Consider the following 21437-nt stretch of genomic DNA (forward strand, 5'->3'; position numbering starts at 1 on the left):
AATCCTACACGCACAAATGTGTTTAGGATAGGATTCACATATTTATCCCCGGGGAGAGGAAAGCCAATAAGACGGCCTATCCATATGGCGAACCACGGCCTCTCGTCCGGTTACCATTCCAAGTCGGGTATGGGATTAGTTTTACTTTATTGTTTGTTTTCGGAAGCATGGACTTGGTGATGGACTTCCTTGGTGGTGGACTTCCTTGGAGGAAGCCGTACCACCCAACGACGGAGTCCAGCAATCCTCTCGCACATAACCATCCCTGCATGGGATTCGAACCTGCGAACCCACGCAGAGTAATTAGAGGTGTGGTGGCGAGCGTATTCCTAACGCTTAGCCCGTTAAGCCACACCGCCGCGCCTGTTTCCTGGGTTTCTAACTCACTACTGATTTTCATGAGCAATATCCAATAAATTCAAAACGAAAATGTTCTATAAATTCTCCATGCTACAAGTTCAACCACAAGCAATATATTTATAATAATGATAAGAGAATATAGAATTGAATACGGAAATTTGTTTTACGTGTAGAAGGTAATTGAATTGAAAAATGCTGCTTAACTGCTCAGTTGTCTGAACACTCGATGCCGGTGCGGTACCGTCTGACCGTACCGGTACCCATGCAATCACTCATGAAAGAATGGGAGATACGGATAGTCTCGTAGAATATAGACTACTGAAACACTCTCTGCGCCTGCCCTATACCGTTTCTTTTACACTCGCGCAAATGCTACGCGGGCCACAAAAAATGAACCGGAGGGCCACATGTGGCTCGCGGGCCTGGGTTTGGACCACCCTGATATAAGTCTTATCATTTTCTTTGTCGTTGGCTACCGTAGCCAACCTGAACTGTCTAACATCGAAAAGCAGTGATTAGCCTTATGATGTAGACATTTTGTCCCTCTTGTGTCTCCATTTTTTGGGGACCATGGCTGTGTGAACTGTGGCGCATCATGCTAAGCGTTGAGCACCTCTGATAACCGATGGGCCCACATTCTGAGAAGGAATTTCATGTGCGAGAGAATTGCTAAACTATTCGGCGCTATATGGTGGGTTCACGAAAACCGTTGGTTTAAATCCTAACCTATAAATGTCAATGCTATCTTCTCCCCTGACCGCACAAAGACACTGATATCAAACAAATATATTCTGATTAATATCTAATTAATAAATTAACAGGCGATTATTAAATTCGATAATTATAAAACTAATTTATAGACTTTTGATGCATAGCATATTTAAATAATGCTGTTTTATGTACTACCATATATGGTGCCAGTACTAGGAATGGCCGTAACCTGTCGCTCCGGAAGTATTCGTACTAAGATGACGCACAACCTGAGAAACCCTAACCGGGTACACATAATATGTTGAGGTTGTGCGCCATTTTGGTACGAATACTTCGGGAGACCCCATAATCGGATTAGTTATTATTCTGAAGAAAATGTGTATGAGTAGTTGTAGGATATTCCAAAATGGGTCAAATTTAAAGGGAAATTAGATAGGTTTTACATATTTTTCCCGACTGATAAGACGGCTTAATCATATGGCGAACCATGGCCTTTCTTTCGTCCGGTTACCAATTCATGTTGGGGATTGAATAGCCAGGTATTTGTTTCAGATGCATGAGCTTGATGATGGAGGAAACCGGCTTGTGGCATGAACCATTGAAATTTATGAAAATTGGGAGGGGGGGGGGGCAGTTGAGATAAATATTTTGATTGATTCAAGGCTTTTCTATGTCCAACCATCAGATGTAAAATGTGCGAAATAACAAGTTTCTAAATTAAAGCATTTTAAATAATTCATGAAATCCAGAATGCAATAGAGTGGCCATAAAGTTGTGTGCTAACGTAAAGCTCACAATCTATTTTGACACCGATGTGTGTGACTACGGTTATTTTAATTTCAGAGAGTTATCAAAATGAATCAGTTGGGACTGTGCATCGAGATCGAATGATTCCAAGAGTTTGTTGAATTCGACTATTCGTTTAGTTTTGGACATCCCTAGTCCAAATATAATCATCAGGAAATAAAGACTGAAAGGACATGAAAAGAATCAGGCACTTTAGAAGGGTTGATTTTAAATGGGTAAAACAAAAACTAAAATACATGATAGGCCTGGGGTAGGCAAACCATGTGACGTATGGGGCCCGCCATTTGTGCAGTCCCCTGCTGTTGGAGAAAGTTGTAAATATTCCTTACAAACATTTAAAATTGTTGATGTTGCCTTGCCCACCCCTATGCTGGGCCGAATCAAACCCCATAATTCTCCAGCCCCAAGTTTAAAAATTCCGAAAATTCCAACAAAGACATAAAAAATTATCATAAAAAGTACCAAACGCTATTTCATTTATAAACACTTAAAATCAGCTTTCAGAAAGGAACATACAAGCGAAAAAATAAACAGACAAAAAATTTCCTACTTTTTGACACATTTTAATTAAGTACAAATAAAAATAAATGAAAAACATTTTGGGGAATAAACATAAAATGATGATTTTATCAACGTGCTTAAAATTTCACTGGTTTGGCCTCTGAGAAATTTTTGGATTCACAACTAAGAGGCGAAACTGATGTCAATACCTTTTAGACATTTCAAAATAAAACACTGAAAAATGCTGAATAGAAAACACCTCATTAAGACTTTTTGTGCGGACTTCCTTATGCAATTTCATTTGCTTAACATGAGCTCAATCAGATAAAGACATTCCCAAAGAATACAGCTAAAGTCGCTTAGATCGCATAACAAAGTAGCACAAACTTTTTTTAGATTCCATTTTTATCATAAAAATATACAGGGTGTCACAAAAAAGTCTCTCAACAATTTCAATTTTGTTATGAAGTCAGTTCTCAATATATCTTTAACCAGATTTGTTGTTTTTAATTTTTTAAGTATTTTTATTTCATTTAATACGTCTGTGAGGGTCAAAATAATATATCAAATCGATGAATTATCTTTGCAATTTAAAAAAATTCTAAAACGATATGGACACCGTATATATATATATAGCCACATAACATTTCCAGTAAACTATCCTGATTTATTTAATGAACATAAAACATTTTTCAAAAAATGAGGCTCAATAAATAAAAACAAAATGTGTCTATATTTAAAATATTCAGTTTGATAAGATCAATGTTGCAATTGGAATGTTTTTTGGCCATTGGGGAATACATCTCCCATTAAAATCAAACCAGCACAATCTGGTTTCCAACACCTCTATTTAGTCATAATAAAGAGGTAGATTAACTATGATTGTCACAATATATTCTCAGGGAGGTGGGGGGTCATGAAAAAACTAGTTCTTGAGATTCTCGTTTTTTATTTCAAAAACTCTTTCTCAGTATTTATCATATGGAGGCTGATAAGCAATATATTATTCACAATCCCATAACTCAAAAAAAAAATCATTTATTTCTAATATTTGAGGCACCAGAAATCTTTAACACAGTTTGGCAACCTTTAACATTAAAAGAGACATTTAGCATCTTTTCCGTCAAACTCAAACCTACTAGAGCCCGCAACATCTACTCTAATCAGTAAGTAGTATTCGACTTTCATTGAATCCCCACTGTTTCAACAAAAAAGTGCTGTAGCCACTTAGATTCCCGGGAGCCAGAGCTCCGAAAACAAAGTGCCGCGTGAGGCTCCGACGACGCAGGTTGCCGATCGCTGACTTATAATATAGTTTCGGAAGCTTTTTTGTCATTTCAGCGGTCATTCGTATTCTGCTTTGCTACTGTGTGAGCACGAGTTATGATCTTGAGAACTCAGTTGCTGCCCGTAATTTAACTTGTCTCCTTTACTTATGAGTGAGTTTCCATAATATTGATCGATATATTATCAGTAACTCATGATATTTCATTGATCGCCCGTAAGGTTTCAAAGTGAGTAACATAAGGACCCATAAATCTAGGTGGAAGACCATAACTGTCACTTTGAATAGTAACGAGTCTCCTTGACTTCTGAGTGAGTGCGAGTAATGCTCTCAATTTCGGTGGTAACTTTGTTCGGAAATGAGTCTCCTTTACCTATGAGTGAGTGTGTGGGTATCATACCACCATAATTCTATATAGTTCAGTACACTGAGACGAATTTCTTATTCCAAAGTTGAGTACGTGTGGCCTTTCTTTACGAAAATTCTCTTATGAAACAAAAAAAATGGAAAAACTGATCATGAAACTGCTTTTTTGACTGTTTGGGGATACCGTGCATAATACCAAACTTGGGTTAAAATTGCAATGTCCACGCCAACTTGCAGTAATCCACAGATCCAGAATTGTACCGGAGCCTGGTTTGCAATGAAATACCCCGTTTTAAAAACATCTCCACTGGTCCACATCAACACCATTTGGACACTGAAACAAGAACTTCAGTTAATGCCGAATTAGTAGTGGATGGAGTATAAGTTGTGAGCGGCAAATATACACCTTTTGGAGATAGAATTTCCATATATCAGTATTAATTTTTTCACCATATTGAAAAATACACTTTATACAAAGAATACGAGGAAAAAGGGATTGGATACGCTAACTCAATCATATAGAGAACCACAGCGTACCTTTGCTCAGAGTTGAGTCTCCTTCACTTCTAAGCTCCCATAATGCTATGAGTGGATTAATCCTAGTAGTTAAGTGTTAAATGTGTTGGAATCGCAAAACAACATTCCCTAATGAAACGTAACGCACACAACCTCATAAGCCCTATTCAAAATGATTCTGGCTCTCCTGATAATAATAGCAGGTCCTTACACATGAGTAGAGTATAAGCCATGTAAACATCATATTTTAAAAAATTTTCTGACCTCATCCCAACAGTTGACTTATTTTGAAAATTTCTATAAAACTGTGGCGATCCGAGCATCGCTTCCGTGAACACAGCTAAGAATCCGATCCCTTCTACGAATATGAACGAATCGATTAGTAAGTACGTTAAATATCCTCCGATCGCAGTGAACAATAAGACAGCTTGCAGATAATCTGAAAAGCGATTCCACTTCCAGAAATGTCTCACGTCAAAATCTGAAAATCATAGAGATTGGATTATTAGGATGTGTGGATGTGTTGTTCCCAACTCAAAGAATCGGGGGTCTCGAAGCCCGTAGTCTAAACGGTATACAGACTTTTAACATTGCAGACTTTTCCGACTTTTTGAGCTGATTTTATGTTTACATTAGGAGTTGTTCATAAACAATGCATGTGGATTTTTGGGCATGGTTACAGAATTAGGGAATGGTAAATACATTGAGTTTTTCATAAAAAAATTTTCAAAACAAGTTCATGTGCACTCACTCAGAAATAATTACGAGCGATCACTAAAGTGCCATGATGCGTGATATGAGCATGCACACAAAAGTAAAGAAGACTCATCTGTGAGCAAAGTTTTGGGCAAACGCTGAAGTGCCATGGGCTTCTTAAACATTATCAAATTACTGTGGCGCGTTACGAAAAGTTGAAGAAAAAAAAACATTGAAAATACATTATTGAGTCTGCTACCAGGGCAGTGAAGTATTACACAACTCAGAAAATGGCTATAGTATTGTCCTTGGGGTCTTTAATCGAGCAAATTTATACCAAAATATTTTGCAATGGCAGCTACTAGTTCACAATACAAATTCACCTATAAATGCTCTTCTCCTTGTGCTTATATCGTGCATACTTTTAACTCGAACACATAGATGCAGCATTCCCAACATTGTAAATATCATGATAACACTTTGAGCAAGTAGAGGGTATTCGAAACGACGTCCGAACCTGAAAAAAATTAAAAAATATAGATATGATTTATCATGTTGATACCGGAAGCAGGGCTGTTGGAATCGATACTCCAGCTTGAGACAAATTTTGGCGCTCCAGAAGTGTGTGTACCAATATGGAGGTAACTACGGTAATTTTGTTCGCCTACCTACATAAAGTTGTGTAAAGGGACTAAAATCTAGGGCAGGGGGTATATTTCCTTGGCTAACACTGACAGTCCCCGAACTCGTTATAGAACTAAAATAAGGAAAATCCGTATAATTATGCCCCAACCCTATCCTGGTACACATGCTACGGGAGTACCTGAATTTTCACACCAGACTCCGATGCCAGCTCCTAATTCTGAGCAAATCAAATTTTAATAATCAAAACATTGGTGAATGCAAGCCTCCTTCAATAGATTGTTTAGAATGCTTAGTGAACTCAATACTTTTTGAGTTTTAGTGGCAAGTTTTGACTTATTTTACTAGATTTTCCTGGTTTCAGTTAGGTGATGCCCATATAGGTGATGTAAAGTAGGCGAACAAAATTAGTTACCTCCATATTGGTACACAAACTTCTGGAGCGCCAATTATGGAGTCTAGCAACGTCTTGCACATAATAGTCCCCATAGTTTTGAAGCACAGGGTAAATAGTAGTGCACTGGAAACCATGCTATAGTATTCTTACATTATACGCGTAATAATTCAGCAAAGATGAATAATTGGTCCAGCATAAATATATTTGTGATTCTGAAATTAAATTTCAGTATTTATCAATAATTAAACACTAAAAAATTCTTACCAGAAAAATATCCTCAGCAAATTTGCAACAAGTAGTACAAGACAGACATAAGTGGAGAATCCTTCCGCATTTTCAGACCGTTTTATGTCCCTGTATTGGGGGACATATGGTACGACACCGCCAAAAACCATCGCTCCAGAAGCAGTCCATTTTACCAACGTTGTCAACATAATTCGAAGATTTTCAGCATCCAATGCTATCCTGTACGCGTTCATTTAACGAGTGTGTGTGATTGGTCGAGTGAAGGGGTGTGTATGAGGTGTGTCTTTATGGATGAGTAAGCAACTTCCTTGACGATACTTTCACATTTGACAAGACAATTTACTCAACAACTAGACAAACATTTAAACAACTAAAAGGAAAATCTTATATGAAAATTTTTTTTCAACCAATTTTTATGAATTGCTATGATTTTGTTTTAAAAGTCGCCAACCGGAATGTCTGGCAATTTTATTACAAACTAAGTCGGCGGACATAGTGACAGACCCTTTTTGGTGGGAATATAGTATAGTTAGAGCCATTTAGTAGAGACATAGCCATTTTATAACCTTTCAATGTATCAGCGGTGTGGCACATCATTCTAAGCTTTAGTAATATGCTCGCCACCGCACCTCTTGATTACCTTGCGTGGATTTGCGGGGTTAGTTATGTGTGAGAGGATTGCTGGACTCCTCGCCGCAGTAGGGTGGTTCACGTAACCGCTGATCCATTACAGCTTCCTCCACCATCAGGCACATGCTTCCAAAAACAAATAACTAATCCCATACCTGACATGGAATGGTAATCAGACAAGAGGCTGTAGTTCGCCTTATGATCAAGCAGTCTTATCGGCTTCCTTCTCCCCCGAGATAAATATATAAATCCTATTCTATTCGGATGTCGCTGCTCGATAATCAGCTTTGGTTTCCCGTGACTTCCCTCCCCCAGTACTGCAGTAAAATTGTGTATTTTATTATTTTCTCGTAATATGTGCCTGTGTTATTTATTTATTTTTACCGGTTGGAGAAAATAAACTTGATTTATTGATCCTAACTGATTCGATAACCGACATGAATCAGACGAGAAGCCGTGGTTCATCGTACAGTCGTACCGGTATGCTAAAGCCGTCTTGTCTCTGCCCGAATATAAATAGCGTAAGAAAAAATCCTTCTGAAATCAACAATCTGACAATACTTGCATTTCACACAAAATTCATTATAAAAATTATCCTAAATCTCTTTTTATGTCGAAAACTAGCCCCCGGAAAAAATATGTAAATACTATCCTATCTTATCAATCTTACAGAGTTTAATGCACATAGGCTATCCCCTCTCCTTTCTTGCCTCTCTGTCTGTCTGTGTTTAATCATATACGATACTGGTTACACGTACACGCGACAGTCTTAATTCTGATCACTGAATCAAGTCAACTGCCAGACTGCCCTCGGGGCATGAGCAACCAACTTCGTTCGGCCTTTAGATTAAACATAAACTTTGCGGGTTGAAAGTGTTACCGGTACCGTACCGGTACCGTAATAAAATAGAAAATACCCTTGAAGACAGTACCGTGCGGTATCGTACATAAAAACCGGCCATACCGGTAACTCAACAGTAAAACATGACCCTACACAGCTACATCACAAAACTATCCGCCTCCGACTCTACAGGGGTGACGACTGACTCTCCAATAAAGTGACTATTTAGTCACTTTACTCTCCATGAAGCAGCGGCTATATCGGATTAACCCTCTTCTTTCATCTGAAATTAACTGATACCGGTAACCGGATGAGAGCCGTGGTTTGCCATGTGATTAAGCTGTCTTAGCAACTTTCAAACTTTTCTCCAACGAGTCGTATATCTGTATATTAAAATCATAGCGCGAAAAAACGTTTCCCCAGGTGTTTAGTTACCGATTAACACCACGTTTCATAAACAAAACCGATCAGCTGACGAACGGAAATTGTGACGTAACAAAAGGCCAACAAATTATAAACATCTCGTGATTGTGGAGACTAAGATAACCGATTTCGAGCAATAAATTAAGTTCGACAAAGGCGAAAAGATTTCAGGGGACACCCGGATTTGAACCAGGGACCTCTCGATCTGCAGTCGAATGCTCTACCACTGAGCTATATCCCCGACGGAGAAACAAGCATCAACGAGAGAATATATTGGTAAACCGATTCATTCAAACGATTCCTGCAATGACTTTTTCCTCTCTTGCCGTCGTTTCTCGTCGCTTTTGCTTCTCTTCTCTCTTCCCAAGTGAACTTGCGACTCGCCGATTTAAACGGGCGAAAACGTACTTAAAAAAATATGTAGTTTTGCGAGAATGTAGGTTTGCAAGAACGGACTTTTGTGAGTATGTAGGTTTGCGAGATCATACTTTTACGAGAATGTAGTTTTGCGTAAGCGGACTTTTGTAAGAATGTAGTTTTGCGAGAACGAACTTTTGTGAGAATGTAGCTTTGCGAGAAAGTACGTTTGTGAGAATGTAGTTTTGTGAAAACGCATATTTGTGAGAATGTAGGTTTGCGAGAATGTAGCTTTTCAAGAAAGTACTTTTGTGAGAAGGTAGGTTTGCGAGAATGTAGTTTTGCATAAAGCCGTAAACGAACTTTTGTAAGAATCTAGTTTTGCGAGAACGGACTTTTGTGAGAATGTAGCTTTGCGAGAAAGTACTTTTGTGAGAATGTAGTTTTGGGGAAACGTACTTTTGTGAGAATGAAGTTTTGGGAAAACGTACTTTTGTGAGAATGTAGTTTTGTGAGAACTGAAAAGTATTCAAACTTTTGAGAACTATAACTACTCGAAAAGCCTTAAGAGTGTATTTACGAGACGAATAAACATACATGTATGTATGTTGAAGCGAAGTTACCTGGACTTCGAAAAAAAAAACACATTCCCTAACTACCAGCAAAAAAACAGCGCCACATATCTGGTTCGGATATTTATTTCCATATTCTACACTCGTTGTTATCTGAATGAGAAACTATGATTGAAATAAGAAAACCAACTTCCTGAAATATGAAAATATCCTGTTCCCACACAAATTTATTCAGTGTTCACATTGCAGCAGTTATTCTGTATTCCAAACTTGATTGATTAGTGAAATAACATTGGTACAAAAATACAAACACACAAAGCTGAAATTCAGGAATATTGCCAAAGCTTGAGGTTTAAAACACGAGACATTTTAGTTTAGGACGCCACCAACAAGGGCAAAGCCCGGGGAGAGAACATGTAAGGCAATTCAATTTCTCGAATATTGCAAGCATTGAGACCCACTAGCTGTTATGGTTTAACTTGGCAATTAAAATTTAAGAATCCCCTCCCCCCTTTGAAAATTCCTGGCTATCAAGTCCACGAACCTGAAGTGAATTACATAACTAAAAAGTACATACGGTAACTATTTTTATATCCACCCTAAACTTGTGACCAGACAAGAGACCGTAGTTCAAATTATCCATTAAAAGAATTCTCTCAAAAGTAAAGAAGACTCGCCTCTGAGCGAAGTCATGTGCAATCGCAGAAAGCGACCACTAAAAATATATAGAATCATGAAGCACTATGCGCACTCACCAAAAAGTAAAGTGGACTCATCTCTGAGTGAAGTTATGTGCAATCACTAAAAAAGTCAAAGCTACTGGAACAATATAGAATCATAATGTCGGGTGTCGCTGCTCGATAACCATTCCTGGTTCCCCGCGACTTCCCTTCCCCAGTAAAAATGTGTTTTCAGTTTTGTATTTTGTTAATTTCGTATGTTATTTTTTACTGAATGGGAAAAAATAAACTAGACTATGACTATAATGGTGCATTATGGGCACTCAATCAGAGGTAAATGAGACTCAACTTTGAATGGTTATTTAGCAAAAAAACTAATCATGAATCGAGCCACGAGCTAGTGGTATGTGAATAAATAATCAAGTCAACTTATCAGACAAGAATTTCTTTCAGTAACCACACAAGAATGACTTGTAGTAGTTTCTCCTCCAAACAGACACATCAAATTGATTCCCCTTTATCACTCTTGGGGTTTGGGTCTTTGTGGTTTTTTCCCTCCCTGGCCTCCACGTCCTCCCCCTTGTGACCTTCCACGACCTCCAAATCCACCTCTATTCGGGCCTCCTCCACGGCCCCTTGGACCTCGCCCTCTTCCGCGACCTTTAGAGAAATTTTCTTCTTTTACCATGTCGATAATTTCATCGGGAATTCGTAGATACTTGATTGTGCTGCCTCGTATGTAACACTCCGGCATTTTCCAAAAATGGTCGCCGTCTCTTGAAGTGCAGATGACTTCCTGAGACATGAAAAGATACATGAAAAATTAAAAATAGGGAGAGCTTTCATGTAACGCTCCGTCATCAATTTTCTGATCTGTTTTGTTCTGTTAATTTTAGGCAGGGGAATTACCAGGGGGGGGGCTTCGGTGTGTGGTAATTTGTGGGTTGAAAAGTCTATTTCACATCGGCCCTGGATTGAACATTTTACGAAACAGAAAAATCATTATCCGATGAAAAAGTTCATTTCAACTTAATCACGGCGCCTGTTTTAGAAGCTGGTGTGTTTATTCCCAATTTCAGAACCGCCCCCTTTTGAAAACCTGGCCCCTGATCTTAGGATAGGTTTGATGAGATTTGCCTGGAAGTTTAATACTTCATTTGCATCACCAAACATGTTGTTATTTAGTCAGATAACTTGAACACTGCATTGAAATGTAAAAAAAAAACAATCATTCATATGAACAAGCTCTTCGTATCATTTCAAACTTATAGCATTGTTCTAAGCTTTAGAATATACTCGCCACCACACCTCTGATTACCCTACATGGGTGTGCAGGTTCGAATCCCATTTGGGGATGGCTATGTGCAAGAGGATTTCTGGACTCCTTGCCCAATAGGGTGGTTTACGTAACCGCTGGTCAGTTACGGCTTCCTCCACCATCAAGTCCATGCTTCCGAAAACAAATAACTGACTAATCCCATACCCGACTTGGAATGGTAACCGGACGAGAGGCCGTACTTCGCTATACGACTAAGCCGTCTTAATGACTTTTCTCTCGCCAGGGACGAATATGTAAATCTTATTCTATCTCCCAGAGGATTCAACCTTCGAGGGGGAGGATCACCCAGTGTTGTGCCACGCCAAGCATCTCAACCCTGCTTCATAGAAATTTGATGAAATAACGATTCCAAATTTGAATGATCAAATCCATAACCAAGAGCAAAACCTACCCTCAGATTAATATTCATCCAATTATCACAATTAACCAGATGTCCGTTATACGTTTCTCCATTCTTCAATTCCACCAGCATGGGATGGTTCACAGCTGTCTTTAATAAAGATAAAGGTAACATTGCTAAAATTGCTTTGTCTAAGATTTACAATAACTGAAATAATAAGGAAAATTTGTTATATTTAGTACAGTTGTTTTGATACAAAAGCATATTTAGTATTCGGAATTACTTGATATAAACAATTAATGAAGGAAATTTTTATTTAAAACTTTATCATCAGCCGATAAATGAAAAGGTAGCATTGCTAAGGGCATATGTCTTACTAAGACTGAAATAAAAAAGAAAATTTGTATAGATAAGTAATTTATATATATTTAAAACAGTTATTCCGATACAAAAGCATATTTAGAAACACTTATGTTAAACAATTAATGAGAGAAATAATTAAGAATATTTTATCTATCTGTAATCAGTAGTTAGTTTTTTCACCATATTGTGAATAATTTTTACATACAGAACGAGGGGTGCTCCCGAAGTATGCGAACCAAGATGGCGGACATCGGAACGTAACATGGGTAACAGGTTAGGGTCAGGCGATAATTTTTTTCCAATTTTCCTTATTTTAGTCCTATTATCAGTTCGAAGAGCCTCCCGTAGTATTCATACCTAAAATTATGGCCTAACCCTAACCTAGTACACATATTACATTCCGATGTCCGCCATCTTGGTTCGCATACTTCGGGAGCCCCAAACGAGGTGAAAAAAAAAGCCTTTTTGGGTGAAAAGGGGAAACAATAAACCTGTGCTGGTTATCGAGCAGTGACACCTAGGAAAAGTCTAATATTAGGTCATACAAGAGTAAGAAGCCAAAATGATTAAAAACTAAAGCGAAGAGTGAATACTGTAATACTACGAATACTTCCTGAAATAATATTTTTGAATTTAAAATATCGAATACATTCTGAAATGAGTCTCTTCAAAAGAAGAAAATTGTAGATTCATAAAATCAAACTTGGTTAAGCGGAATAATTGGGATAAATACCGTTTTAATTGGTATTCTCCATTTTATTCTGTGAGAAGTTACTAATTTTTTGTCTGTCACAATATAATAAATGCTCAAAAAGACATTTTCAAAAGAAAATATTCAAAATTATTCCTGAATTCAAGAATTACGGCTTCCTCCACCATCAAGTCCATGCTTCTGAAAACAAATAACTAATCCCATACTCGACATGGAATGGTAACCGGACGAGAGGCCGTGGTTCGCCATATGGTTAAGACGTCCTATCAACTTTACTCTCTCTCGGAATAAATATGTAAATCCTATCCTATCCTAATTTACTAAATCGAATATAACCAATATCTGTTTTGAACGTCCCTGTGTGAAATTAATATTGATTGAAATCAAAAGTAGTTCCAAAGACATAATACAGTATTTAAAAAAATATGACACACTCGGAATTCTCAGCGGTTCCCAATCGGGGGCCACAGAGAAGTTGGAGGGAGGGCCACAATGCTTGGCACAAAACTGATTTAACTTTTCCCTTCACAAGAAAACCTCTCGTTCTTCCTAGTTTTATAGCCTGATAAGGTTATTTCACAGGGTGTTTTCGTTGCTTTTTTGTGCATGATGTTGTTTGAACATACGGTAATAGGATTTGGAATCGACCAATCAAAATAACGCTATAAATACCATTGGAATGATAAACAGCAGGCCATGTGTGTTAAGAGCCCTCTGAATGGGACCATGATCAATAGAAGGTTGGGAACCGCTGCTCTAAGCTATAGTTTTTCTTAATTCGAGGAAAACTAAGAATTTTATTATAAAGTAATGAAATAGTAAATGGGTAAAGAGACAACGCAGCGTTATATATAGCAGCTATTTATGTACTGATGAAAAGAAATACAGATTTTTCACAAAAACGAAATGAAAATATTGCAATTTTATTGCTATTTACGAAAATGAGAACATTATTATTTCTCAACAATTCTAGAATGAATTTTAACCGAGAATTAATTCATGATTTAAAAGAAAAAAGATTAAGAACCACCTCCAAAAAAAAAAAATATATATTACTCCTCAAGTTCTTCGGGGTAAATATAAATCGGTATATTTTTATTATTCTGGTCTTCGAAAAGTTTTTTCAGAGATCTCGTAATTGACGTTGGTAGCTCAAGACAGTCAATCTCTTGAAAAATATTTTCCATCCGGGAGTAATTTGATAATATATTCCGGTGGATTGAGTTTAAACACGACTGTTGTAAAGTTAATAAAGGATTCGAAACCCTGATTGTTTGGTATTCACGTTCGTGACTTGGTATCGGGAAATAAACAGAATGCCTTCCTGGAATTACCACTAGAGGGTGACGAGAGTTTGTTTCACAAAACACCCAGTAATGGCCGACGTAAGTAACAATTGCAACTGCTTTTCCTGGACGTAATTGTTTTATATAGCAAACTCGGTCACCTGCCAAATCAATCCACTCTATTGTGACATCATATTCAGTTTTGTTTGCAACCACTAAGTTCGATCTTGACAGTGAATCATGTGAGCATAGCTTTATCATTCTGGCAGGGGGTTCCCCCTCCTCCTCAGGACTTGACATGGCCTTTGCTACGAAGTGTTGTCTAAATACAAATGTTCAATGTAACATTACAGAGGTATTTTTATACGATGCCAATTCAGAGGTGGGCTAAGTTTATGGGTCAGGGGCCGAAAATTTTGCCCACGTTGACTGGCGGGCCACAAAAAGTTATTTTATGAACAATATTCACAGCTTTACAAAAGAAAAAGTGGAGAACAACAGGCTTCGCGCAAAAACTAAATTTAACTGCAATCTCAACAAATTTTTTGAGCTATTTTTAGCTTAACATCAAAATTTGGTTTTGGTTTGGTTGTGGCAGCATCAGGCGGGCCAGATTGAATCACTCAACATGTCAGATTTGGCCTGCAGGCAATACTTTGCCCATGTCTGCGCTAATTCATGCCTTCTGCTCTGAACATGGCCTCGCATAAGCAGTCATTAAAGCTTATTAACAATATGCATTATACAGGGCGGTCGCTAGAAAAGCAGAAAATTTGAAGGTCAGATGAGTTTACGAATAAAATAGGTATAATTGGAACGATATAAAGGGACTGAAACCTATGTGCAGGGGGTATATTCACTTGGCTAACACAGACAGTCACTGAAGTCGTAATAGAACTAAAATAAGGAAAATCGGAATAAAATTAGGGCCTTACCCTAACCTGGAATGGGAGTACCCTTATTTATGTACACATAATGCACTAATTAATCTGCACAAAAGGAGTCTGGCATGCTCATAACACTATCTAAGGATCGATTAAAGACTGAATAACTAAGGTAGTTCATATGGGTAGTGAGGGAGAAATAAAAAGTTAATAAGTAACGAGAGGAATTTAACGAACTAGGTTGGGCACCACTGTCCAAGCGTTGAAACACGCATATCATCAAACCACTGGAGGGATGCATGGAGAGTTAAGTGAAGTCCAACGCTAAGGACCCATTGAAGCCGTGATTGCCAATCATTTATGGCTCCTGGCCAGAGGCTTTCAGCACTCATGTCCCTCCATCTCATCATGTTCAAACAATTCCTGCTCAACAAAGTGAAACACTCTGTGAAATAACCTTATCAAGCAATGAAACTAGGAAGAACTGTGAGTTTTCTTGTGAAGAGAAAGGCAGAATCAGTTTTTCCAACTGATCTGTGGGCCACAGCCCCTTGATGGGAACCGCTGCATTGAAGATTGAATGATAAATTCATTTTATGCAATATAGTTTAAGTGAACTCCAACATTCTTACTGCCTACTTGATTTACAAACAGAATGAAAATAAACTCACCAGGTTTAATTTTAAGTAGGTGGTTCCCCCTCCTTTTGTTGAAGAAAGTAAATTATTTTATCTAGAATCTGAATTTCTAAAAATACATGCAGTGATTGATAATACAGATAATATTACAATAATAAAAAGTACATGAAAATAATAAGCAGGAAAGATTAATACCTGCGCTCCAGAAGTATGTGTACCAATATGAAAGTAACTAATTTTGTTCGCTTACTTCACATCATGTTGTGTGAAGGGACTGAAACCTATTGGCAGGGGGTATATTTACTTGGCTAATACAGACAGTCCCCAAACTCGTAATAGAACTAAAATAAGGAAAACCGGAATAAAATTATGGCCTAACCCTAACCACTAGATATTTTGGTAAGCATGGCTTCAGCTACAACAAAAGGTCAATTGGACCCCGAAAATGCTAATTGAATTGGATTACGTTTGTATGAGGAAATATGATTTTGGTCAAACAAAACGGTACAGAAATATATTTATATTAGTGTGCAGTGAGACTCTTGAATAAAATAGATAGTTTTTTCACTTCTTGTAATATATACACCTGCACAAAACATAGAGGAAATATAAATAGCAGGTCTAACAGCAGAAACTCAATGGTATAGCATATTTTGGAAAAAAATGATTTTTAAAAGAGCAAAATTTGATAAATGAAGCTGCTAACATTATTTGAAACCTGTGGGCAAATAATATGGCATAGAAGAATATATAAGTAACAAATTTGAATATTCACGTCATAAAAATGCTTGGTTGATTAATGCTTTTGCAAAATCATGTGAAATGGACACCAATACAGGGTGATTCTCTTAAAAATAAAACAGAATTTTTAATCTACTACAATAATGAGAAAATTTATTTTGCACTGTGTATGATTATACCCAAAAGTTTCAGAAATCTGGGATACATTCAAATTTTTGGGAGTTCCCCCCTGTCCATGTGAGCCATGATATACAAAAACACATTTATTCATATTATTAAAAGCCATTGATTCAATAACATTCTGACACCAAACCTACCTATCAATAGAAATTAGCTTGTCGACACAAATAAAAATAAAAAATTTCATTCAAAAATTTGATTGAGTAACCAAAAAATTAATTCAAAAAGTAGATTTTGAAGCAAAGGAGTCTTACCTCTGAGCAAAGTTATGGGAAACAACAGAAATAATTACTGAAACCATACAAAAGCATGATGGTCAATTACCTGATTACTCGCTCAGAAGTTAAGATAACCAATCTCTGAGCAAAGCTTTGCACAATCACTTTGAAATCAACGATAACGAAATCAACGTAGAAAGTTACAGAAAACTACTAATATTGCCAAAGTCTGCTGGAACTATGAACTACACGCACTCACTCAGAAGTGAATGAGACTTATCTCTGAGCAAAGTTACAGGCACTCACTCAGAAGTAATGGGGACTCATCTCTGAGCCAAGTTACAGAAACTCACTCAGAAGTGAAGGAGACTCATCTCTGAGCAAAGTTACAGATAATCACTAAGAAGAGCTATAAAAGCCAGTCAAAAATATCAAAATATTTGTCAGAAAAAAGGCTATATTTCTGATTTGGGGAGAAAAATAAAAATACAAATATATATAAATATATACAGTGATTGGAATAAAGTGCTCATACAGGACATAATATGTGCTTCAGGAAAAAAAGTGAGGAGTGTTTTTTTTATACATGTATCACTCTGAACAAATAGCCACTTCTAAGACAGAAGATAATGAATTTTAGAACAGCGTTTCTCAAACTTTGTTCCGTGGAACAGAGCTTCTTTGGAGCGTTCTGCAGAACAGGCATCGAACGTACGACGAAATTGGTCCCCAAAGCAATCGCAGGGTCGTAAATTTGTCTTCTAACTGGCAACAAACAGACGACGGACAGCCTAGCTATTTAAACAGGTGCACATGCCTTGTGCTAGTACGGAAAGCATAGAATTTTCGCTAATAACAATTCAATATCATCAACCAAGTGTACAACAAACAAACCTTTTTAATTTTACCATAGGCTAAATGTTCTGGAAACCACCCATACATTTTACCTTCTAATTTGTTGGTGTTCCATGAGGCAAGATAAAAAGCATAGGTGTTCCAGGGCAAAAAAAGTTTGAGAAACACTGTTTTAGAAAAACTAGCAAGGATGTCCCAATAGATTATATCGATAAATAAATCGACTATACCCCATACCATATAAATTTATGATTGGCTACTATGGCGATTACTCAGGTTCAAATCAAGAGCCCACCACTTCAAACGGATTGTAATAAATTTGATAGGTAACGCCGAAACCAAAAGATTCTGATTGCTCCACCAAACAGCATATCGGTAGATATCAGTGGTTGCTTATATAAAGCCCTGTTTAAAACAAAAGGCGTAATCATTGAATAAAAAAATAAAAGGAATTATCACCCCTACTTTGCATCGTTTAACAACATTCTCGTCAGAGATGAATTTCGAATTGTAAACAGGAAAGATTTCAGTCACTAGATATTTGTGGCCGTTTGCAGAAGGAATCATTGAGAACGAAAAGTAAGCATCGTAAAAATAATTGTTCGTCACCACTACCTTGCATCGTTTAATAGAACGTTCTCATCAGGAATAACTTGAAGCATAAATTTAGAATCATAAATATTTTTGAACAACATTTTAATAAATGAAGAAGTTACAGTTTGTACGTTATCGACTACAGATATAAAGTTAGCTACAGATCCACATATCGGCATGTTTAAATCATTTTTTTCGTCGCCTTTTTGATACCAAAAACCTGTGTCTTTTTCTGGTATATTATTCGAATCGGATAGTTTTTTACCGGGATGAAGAGCGAACGGTACAGGCTGATAAAGTTGGATGTGTTTGCCGTTTTGTTCGGAATCGGCTTTTTCTTCTTTGGTTATTAGAGATGATCTTTCGATACATGTGTCTAGCATCGCTTTCGTTAGACTAAATTTCATTGAAGATAGCAGCACTACGTCTTTTTCATTATCTTCTTTAGACCTCGTAACTTCTTTTCGAGATCTCGAAATATGTAAAACAGCTTGCATGTACGCAAAATCTATATTATGTGAGTAAGTGTTTTGTTCCGCTTGCGAACCAGTGTTCCCTTTCGGAAAAACTTCCATTTTTGAATCGGGATATTTTACACGAAACCAGTTTACCACGTCTTGTACGGACGGTGTTATAGAATCCTGAGCATCTGAAATTCCGTTGGATTTACTGTTATACATTGAAATAATCAGCGTAGGAATGATATTGACAGAATCTTGAGATCCGAAAGCACGCTGTAAAATTGTGGGTTCGTAATATTTCCGAATGTAGCGTTCTAAATCCCCAGAAGCACTCGGACTTTCTCGAATCGGCAGAATGATATAAAGATTAACCGTCTCTAGTTTGTTGTCGTATTCTTCAATCGCTGACACTTTCAAATCTTCTAACGGTCGTAAAATATGAACTCGCTTCACCTCGTTAGGTTTCCCTTCCTCTTTGCTAGAAAACGAAATATCCAATAGATAGTCTGTGCCTCGTAATGGGTCAGTACGGTAATATCCCCCCGCTAAATGACTGTATGTTAAGTGTGTAGCGCTGTGATCTATCGCTACGTCGATAGCAGTTTCCCCGATTTGTTTGAGATCAGCTAAACAATCGTTTGTAATGTCTCGACTGGGAGTCATATACGACAGACCGAACATTGCTTCGACGTTGAACGACTTCCACGATGTAACACCGTTAATTTTTTCAGCTTTGTAAGGCCGGGGAGGAATTTTTACCGTCGATAGTTGGCGGTGTTTGAAAACTGGAAGGTGCTCGTTCAAAGCTTTTGATTGGTGTCGTAAATACGATATTTCTTGGGTCGAAGAGTTCAAAAGTAAACTTGTAAAATGTCGATGAATTTTGTACATAATGTACGGTACTTTAACATGGTGGAGGGTGATTGCTTTCTGGAGATGAACATTCTCGGCTAAATTCCCTAAAAACGGACGTTCCTCAGTGTATTCTTCTTGGTAGGAATGATAAAATAATTTCAAAGTCTCCCAAGCATGAGTGCACTCAATATGTAGATGGTTACTCACGCAACGACCTATTTCAACGTCTTCCTCACCAGAGACAACCTCAGCCATACACTCATCGAGATGTGGGCACAGTTTTTTGAGTGCTTTTCGATTAAACATCACCGTAGGGCCGCCCATACAAAAATTATGTCCGTTTAGTCCAAGTCGGTCCCGCACTTCTGGGACCCCATGCCCCGGTTGACCCATGTAGATTAGTTTATTGCTGTCAATCAAGCCCAGAAACTCTTTTAGCTCTTCAACGCGGATATAGACGTCATCGTCAGCTCTAATAAACCAATCATAATCGTCGATATGGTTCTCGCACATGTGTTTCAACATTTTGAACGCTTTTTTCTGTGGGGGGTACTCCCTATCGCTAACGCCCTCTAGGTTAATCACAGGAACGCCATATTTCTCCGCAGATCCAAGCTCGGTGAAAAATGAGAGTTTATCGACTTGGGACCCCCATGTTGAATTCACTGCTATTGCTCGTGATCCGAGGAAAATTTCAGCAGTAATAACCCCAACAAACACTTTGGATCCAAAATTTATTTCTTTATTTATCGATTTAGGGACGGTCTCTTCAGATGGGAGTTCTTCAACTACGTGTTTTGGGCTATCAGCTTTTACGACAGGGTAATCTCCCCTCCCTTTTCCAAATTCGGGCTCCATAATCGGATCCTTACCCATCATATTATTAATTTCTTTTAACCTGACTTCATATGGGATGGTGTGTTGTAAAACGTCATTGAAAAAATATTCAGATTTCTTCGTTTCCATCCCCCCAATCAGAAATCGGTGCTGGAATAATAAAGCTGTTAGAGTGATCCCGAGAACAACACCCAGAATGAATGAAACAATCGTCTGCGAGGATCGATCTTTCGTCACAATTTGCATCCATGAAATGCAACGATGCGCTAAATAAAATACAAATTGAAAAGAATTTTCATCCTCTAGGTGGGGTTTGGTGTTCAAATCTGATCCATGTTTCAAACGCTTGTCATGGCGCTCATGTTGGTGTGTAATATAAACTTCGGAGTCAGAGAAGTGCTCTTTATCGCCCTCACTTTCATGCCGAGCCGACTGATGAAAGAACTGAGTTCGCTCTGACGTTGACGCCTCCATGCCAGACTCTAGGATCGTACTCATATTTTAAATAAATTACTGAAAAAAAAAAAATTAAAATCAATTTTTTCCTTGTATTGTGACATCTTCATATCTTACAAATTGGAAACAGATTTCGTTTAATAGTAATCAACAGATGGCGTCTTGCGAAGTAAACGTCGTAACTGCTTAAATAACACCAAACACAAATGTGATGTGAAAATGAATGCTGTGAGTACTTAAATATTGCCAAATGCAACCCAAATTCGAAAAAAAATAAAATAGAAGTCCGTTTTGCGCGAATACTATACACTAAACGCAATGTGGCCATGGGACATACGAAAGGCGACAACTCGACTACACAGACAACTTGACTACCGATGGTAAGTTCTCCGTCTTTTCGCATTTTCTACGGCGATGTCTTAAGTCAAAACGGGTGTTATTTAGATCTTAGTTTCTTACCTAACATACTTCTAGTGGGCATAGCATGACAATTTTTCACGTATCAATCCTAACCACCACCTGACCACACCATCCAAAAATTACGTCACAGTGACGAACTGTCATCCAAGACGAGCAGACGAGAACCTGAAGACGAGATCGCTGACGTTGGTCAGTTCTTTATCTGTTTATCGTTGGCGCCGATGCCAT

At 37.8% G+C, this 21437-nt stretch overlaps 3 protein-coding genes and 1 non-coding gene across 5 annotated transcripts; all 4 read right to left on the reverse strand.

Annotated features, from left to right (window-relative positions):
- Positions 1 to 1131: 1131 nt before the first annotated feature.
- Positions 1132 to 6897, reverse strand: LOC120332718 (solute carrier family 66 member 2-like). Of its 2 annotated transcripts, XR_013479903.1 has the most exons (5): positions 6546 to 6897; positions 5626 to 5759; positions 4811 to 5027; positions 2265 to 4364; positions 1132 to 2041 (listed from the first exon to the last, which is right to left on the reverse strand). XR_013479903.1 is itself a non-coding variant. In XM_039400025.2 (4 exons), the coding sequence occupies exons 1-4, from the start codon at positions 6758 to 6760 to the stop codon at positions 4181 to 4183; spliced, it is 750 nt and encodes a 249-aa protein (XP_039255959.1). In that variant the 5' UTR covers positions 6761 to 6897; the 3' UTR covers positions 1132 to 4180. The 2 variants fall into 2 exon arrangements, 1 of the variants encoding a protein (XP_039255959.1); XM_039400025.2 differs by having other exon boundaries at positions 1132 to 4364.
- Positions 6898 to 8590: 1693 nt separating this feature from the next.
- Trnac-gca (transfer RNA cysteine (anticodon GCA)) lies at positions 8591 to 8662 on the reverse strand. Its single transcript has one exon. It is a non-coding gene; the product is annotated as a tRNA-Cys (tRNA).
- Positions 8663 to 9559: 897 nt separating this feature from the next.
- Positions 9560 to 11939, reverse strand: LOC120332382 (U6 snRNA-associated Sm-like protein LSm4). Its single transcript, XM_039399615.2, has 2 exons — positions 11761 to 11939; positions 9560 to 10826 (listed from the first exon to the last, which is right to left on the reverse strand). Exons 1-2 carry the CDS (start codon positions 11881 to 11883, stop codon positions 10551 to 10553), a joined length of 399 nt encoding a protein of 132 aa, XP_039255549.1. The 5' UTR covers positions 11884 to 11939; the 3' UTR covers positions 9560 to 10550.
- A 5415-nt stretch (positions 11940 to 17354) lies between these two features.
- On the reverse strand, positions 17355 to 20846 carry LOC120332584 (chondroitin sulfate synthase 1-like). Its single transcript, XM_039399863.2, has one exon. It carries the CDS (start codon positions 20829 to 20831, stop codon positions 18198 to 18200), a length of 2634 nt encoding a protein of 877 aa, XP_039255797.2. The 5' UTR covers positions 20832 to 20846; the 3' UTR covers positions 17355 to 18197.
- Positions 20847 to 21437: the final 591 nt, after the last annotated feature.

Source organism: Styela clava, chromosome 13, assembly GCF_964204865.1.
Source record: "Styela clava chromosome 13, kaStyClav1.hap1.2, whole genome shotgun sequence".
Taxonomy (NCBI): domain Eukaryota; kingdom Metazoa; phylum Chordata; class Ascidiacea; order Stolidobranchia; family Styelidae; genus Styela; species Styela clava.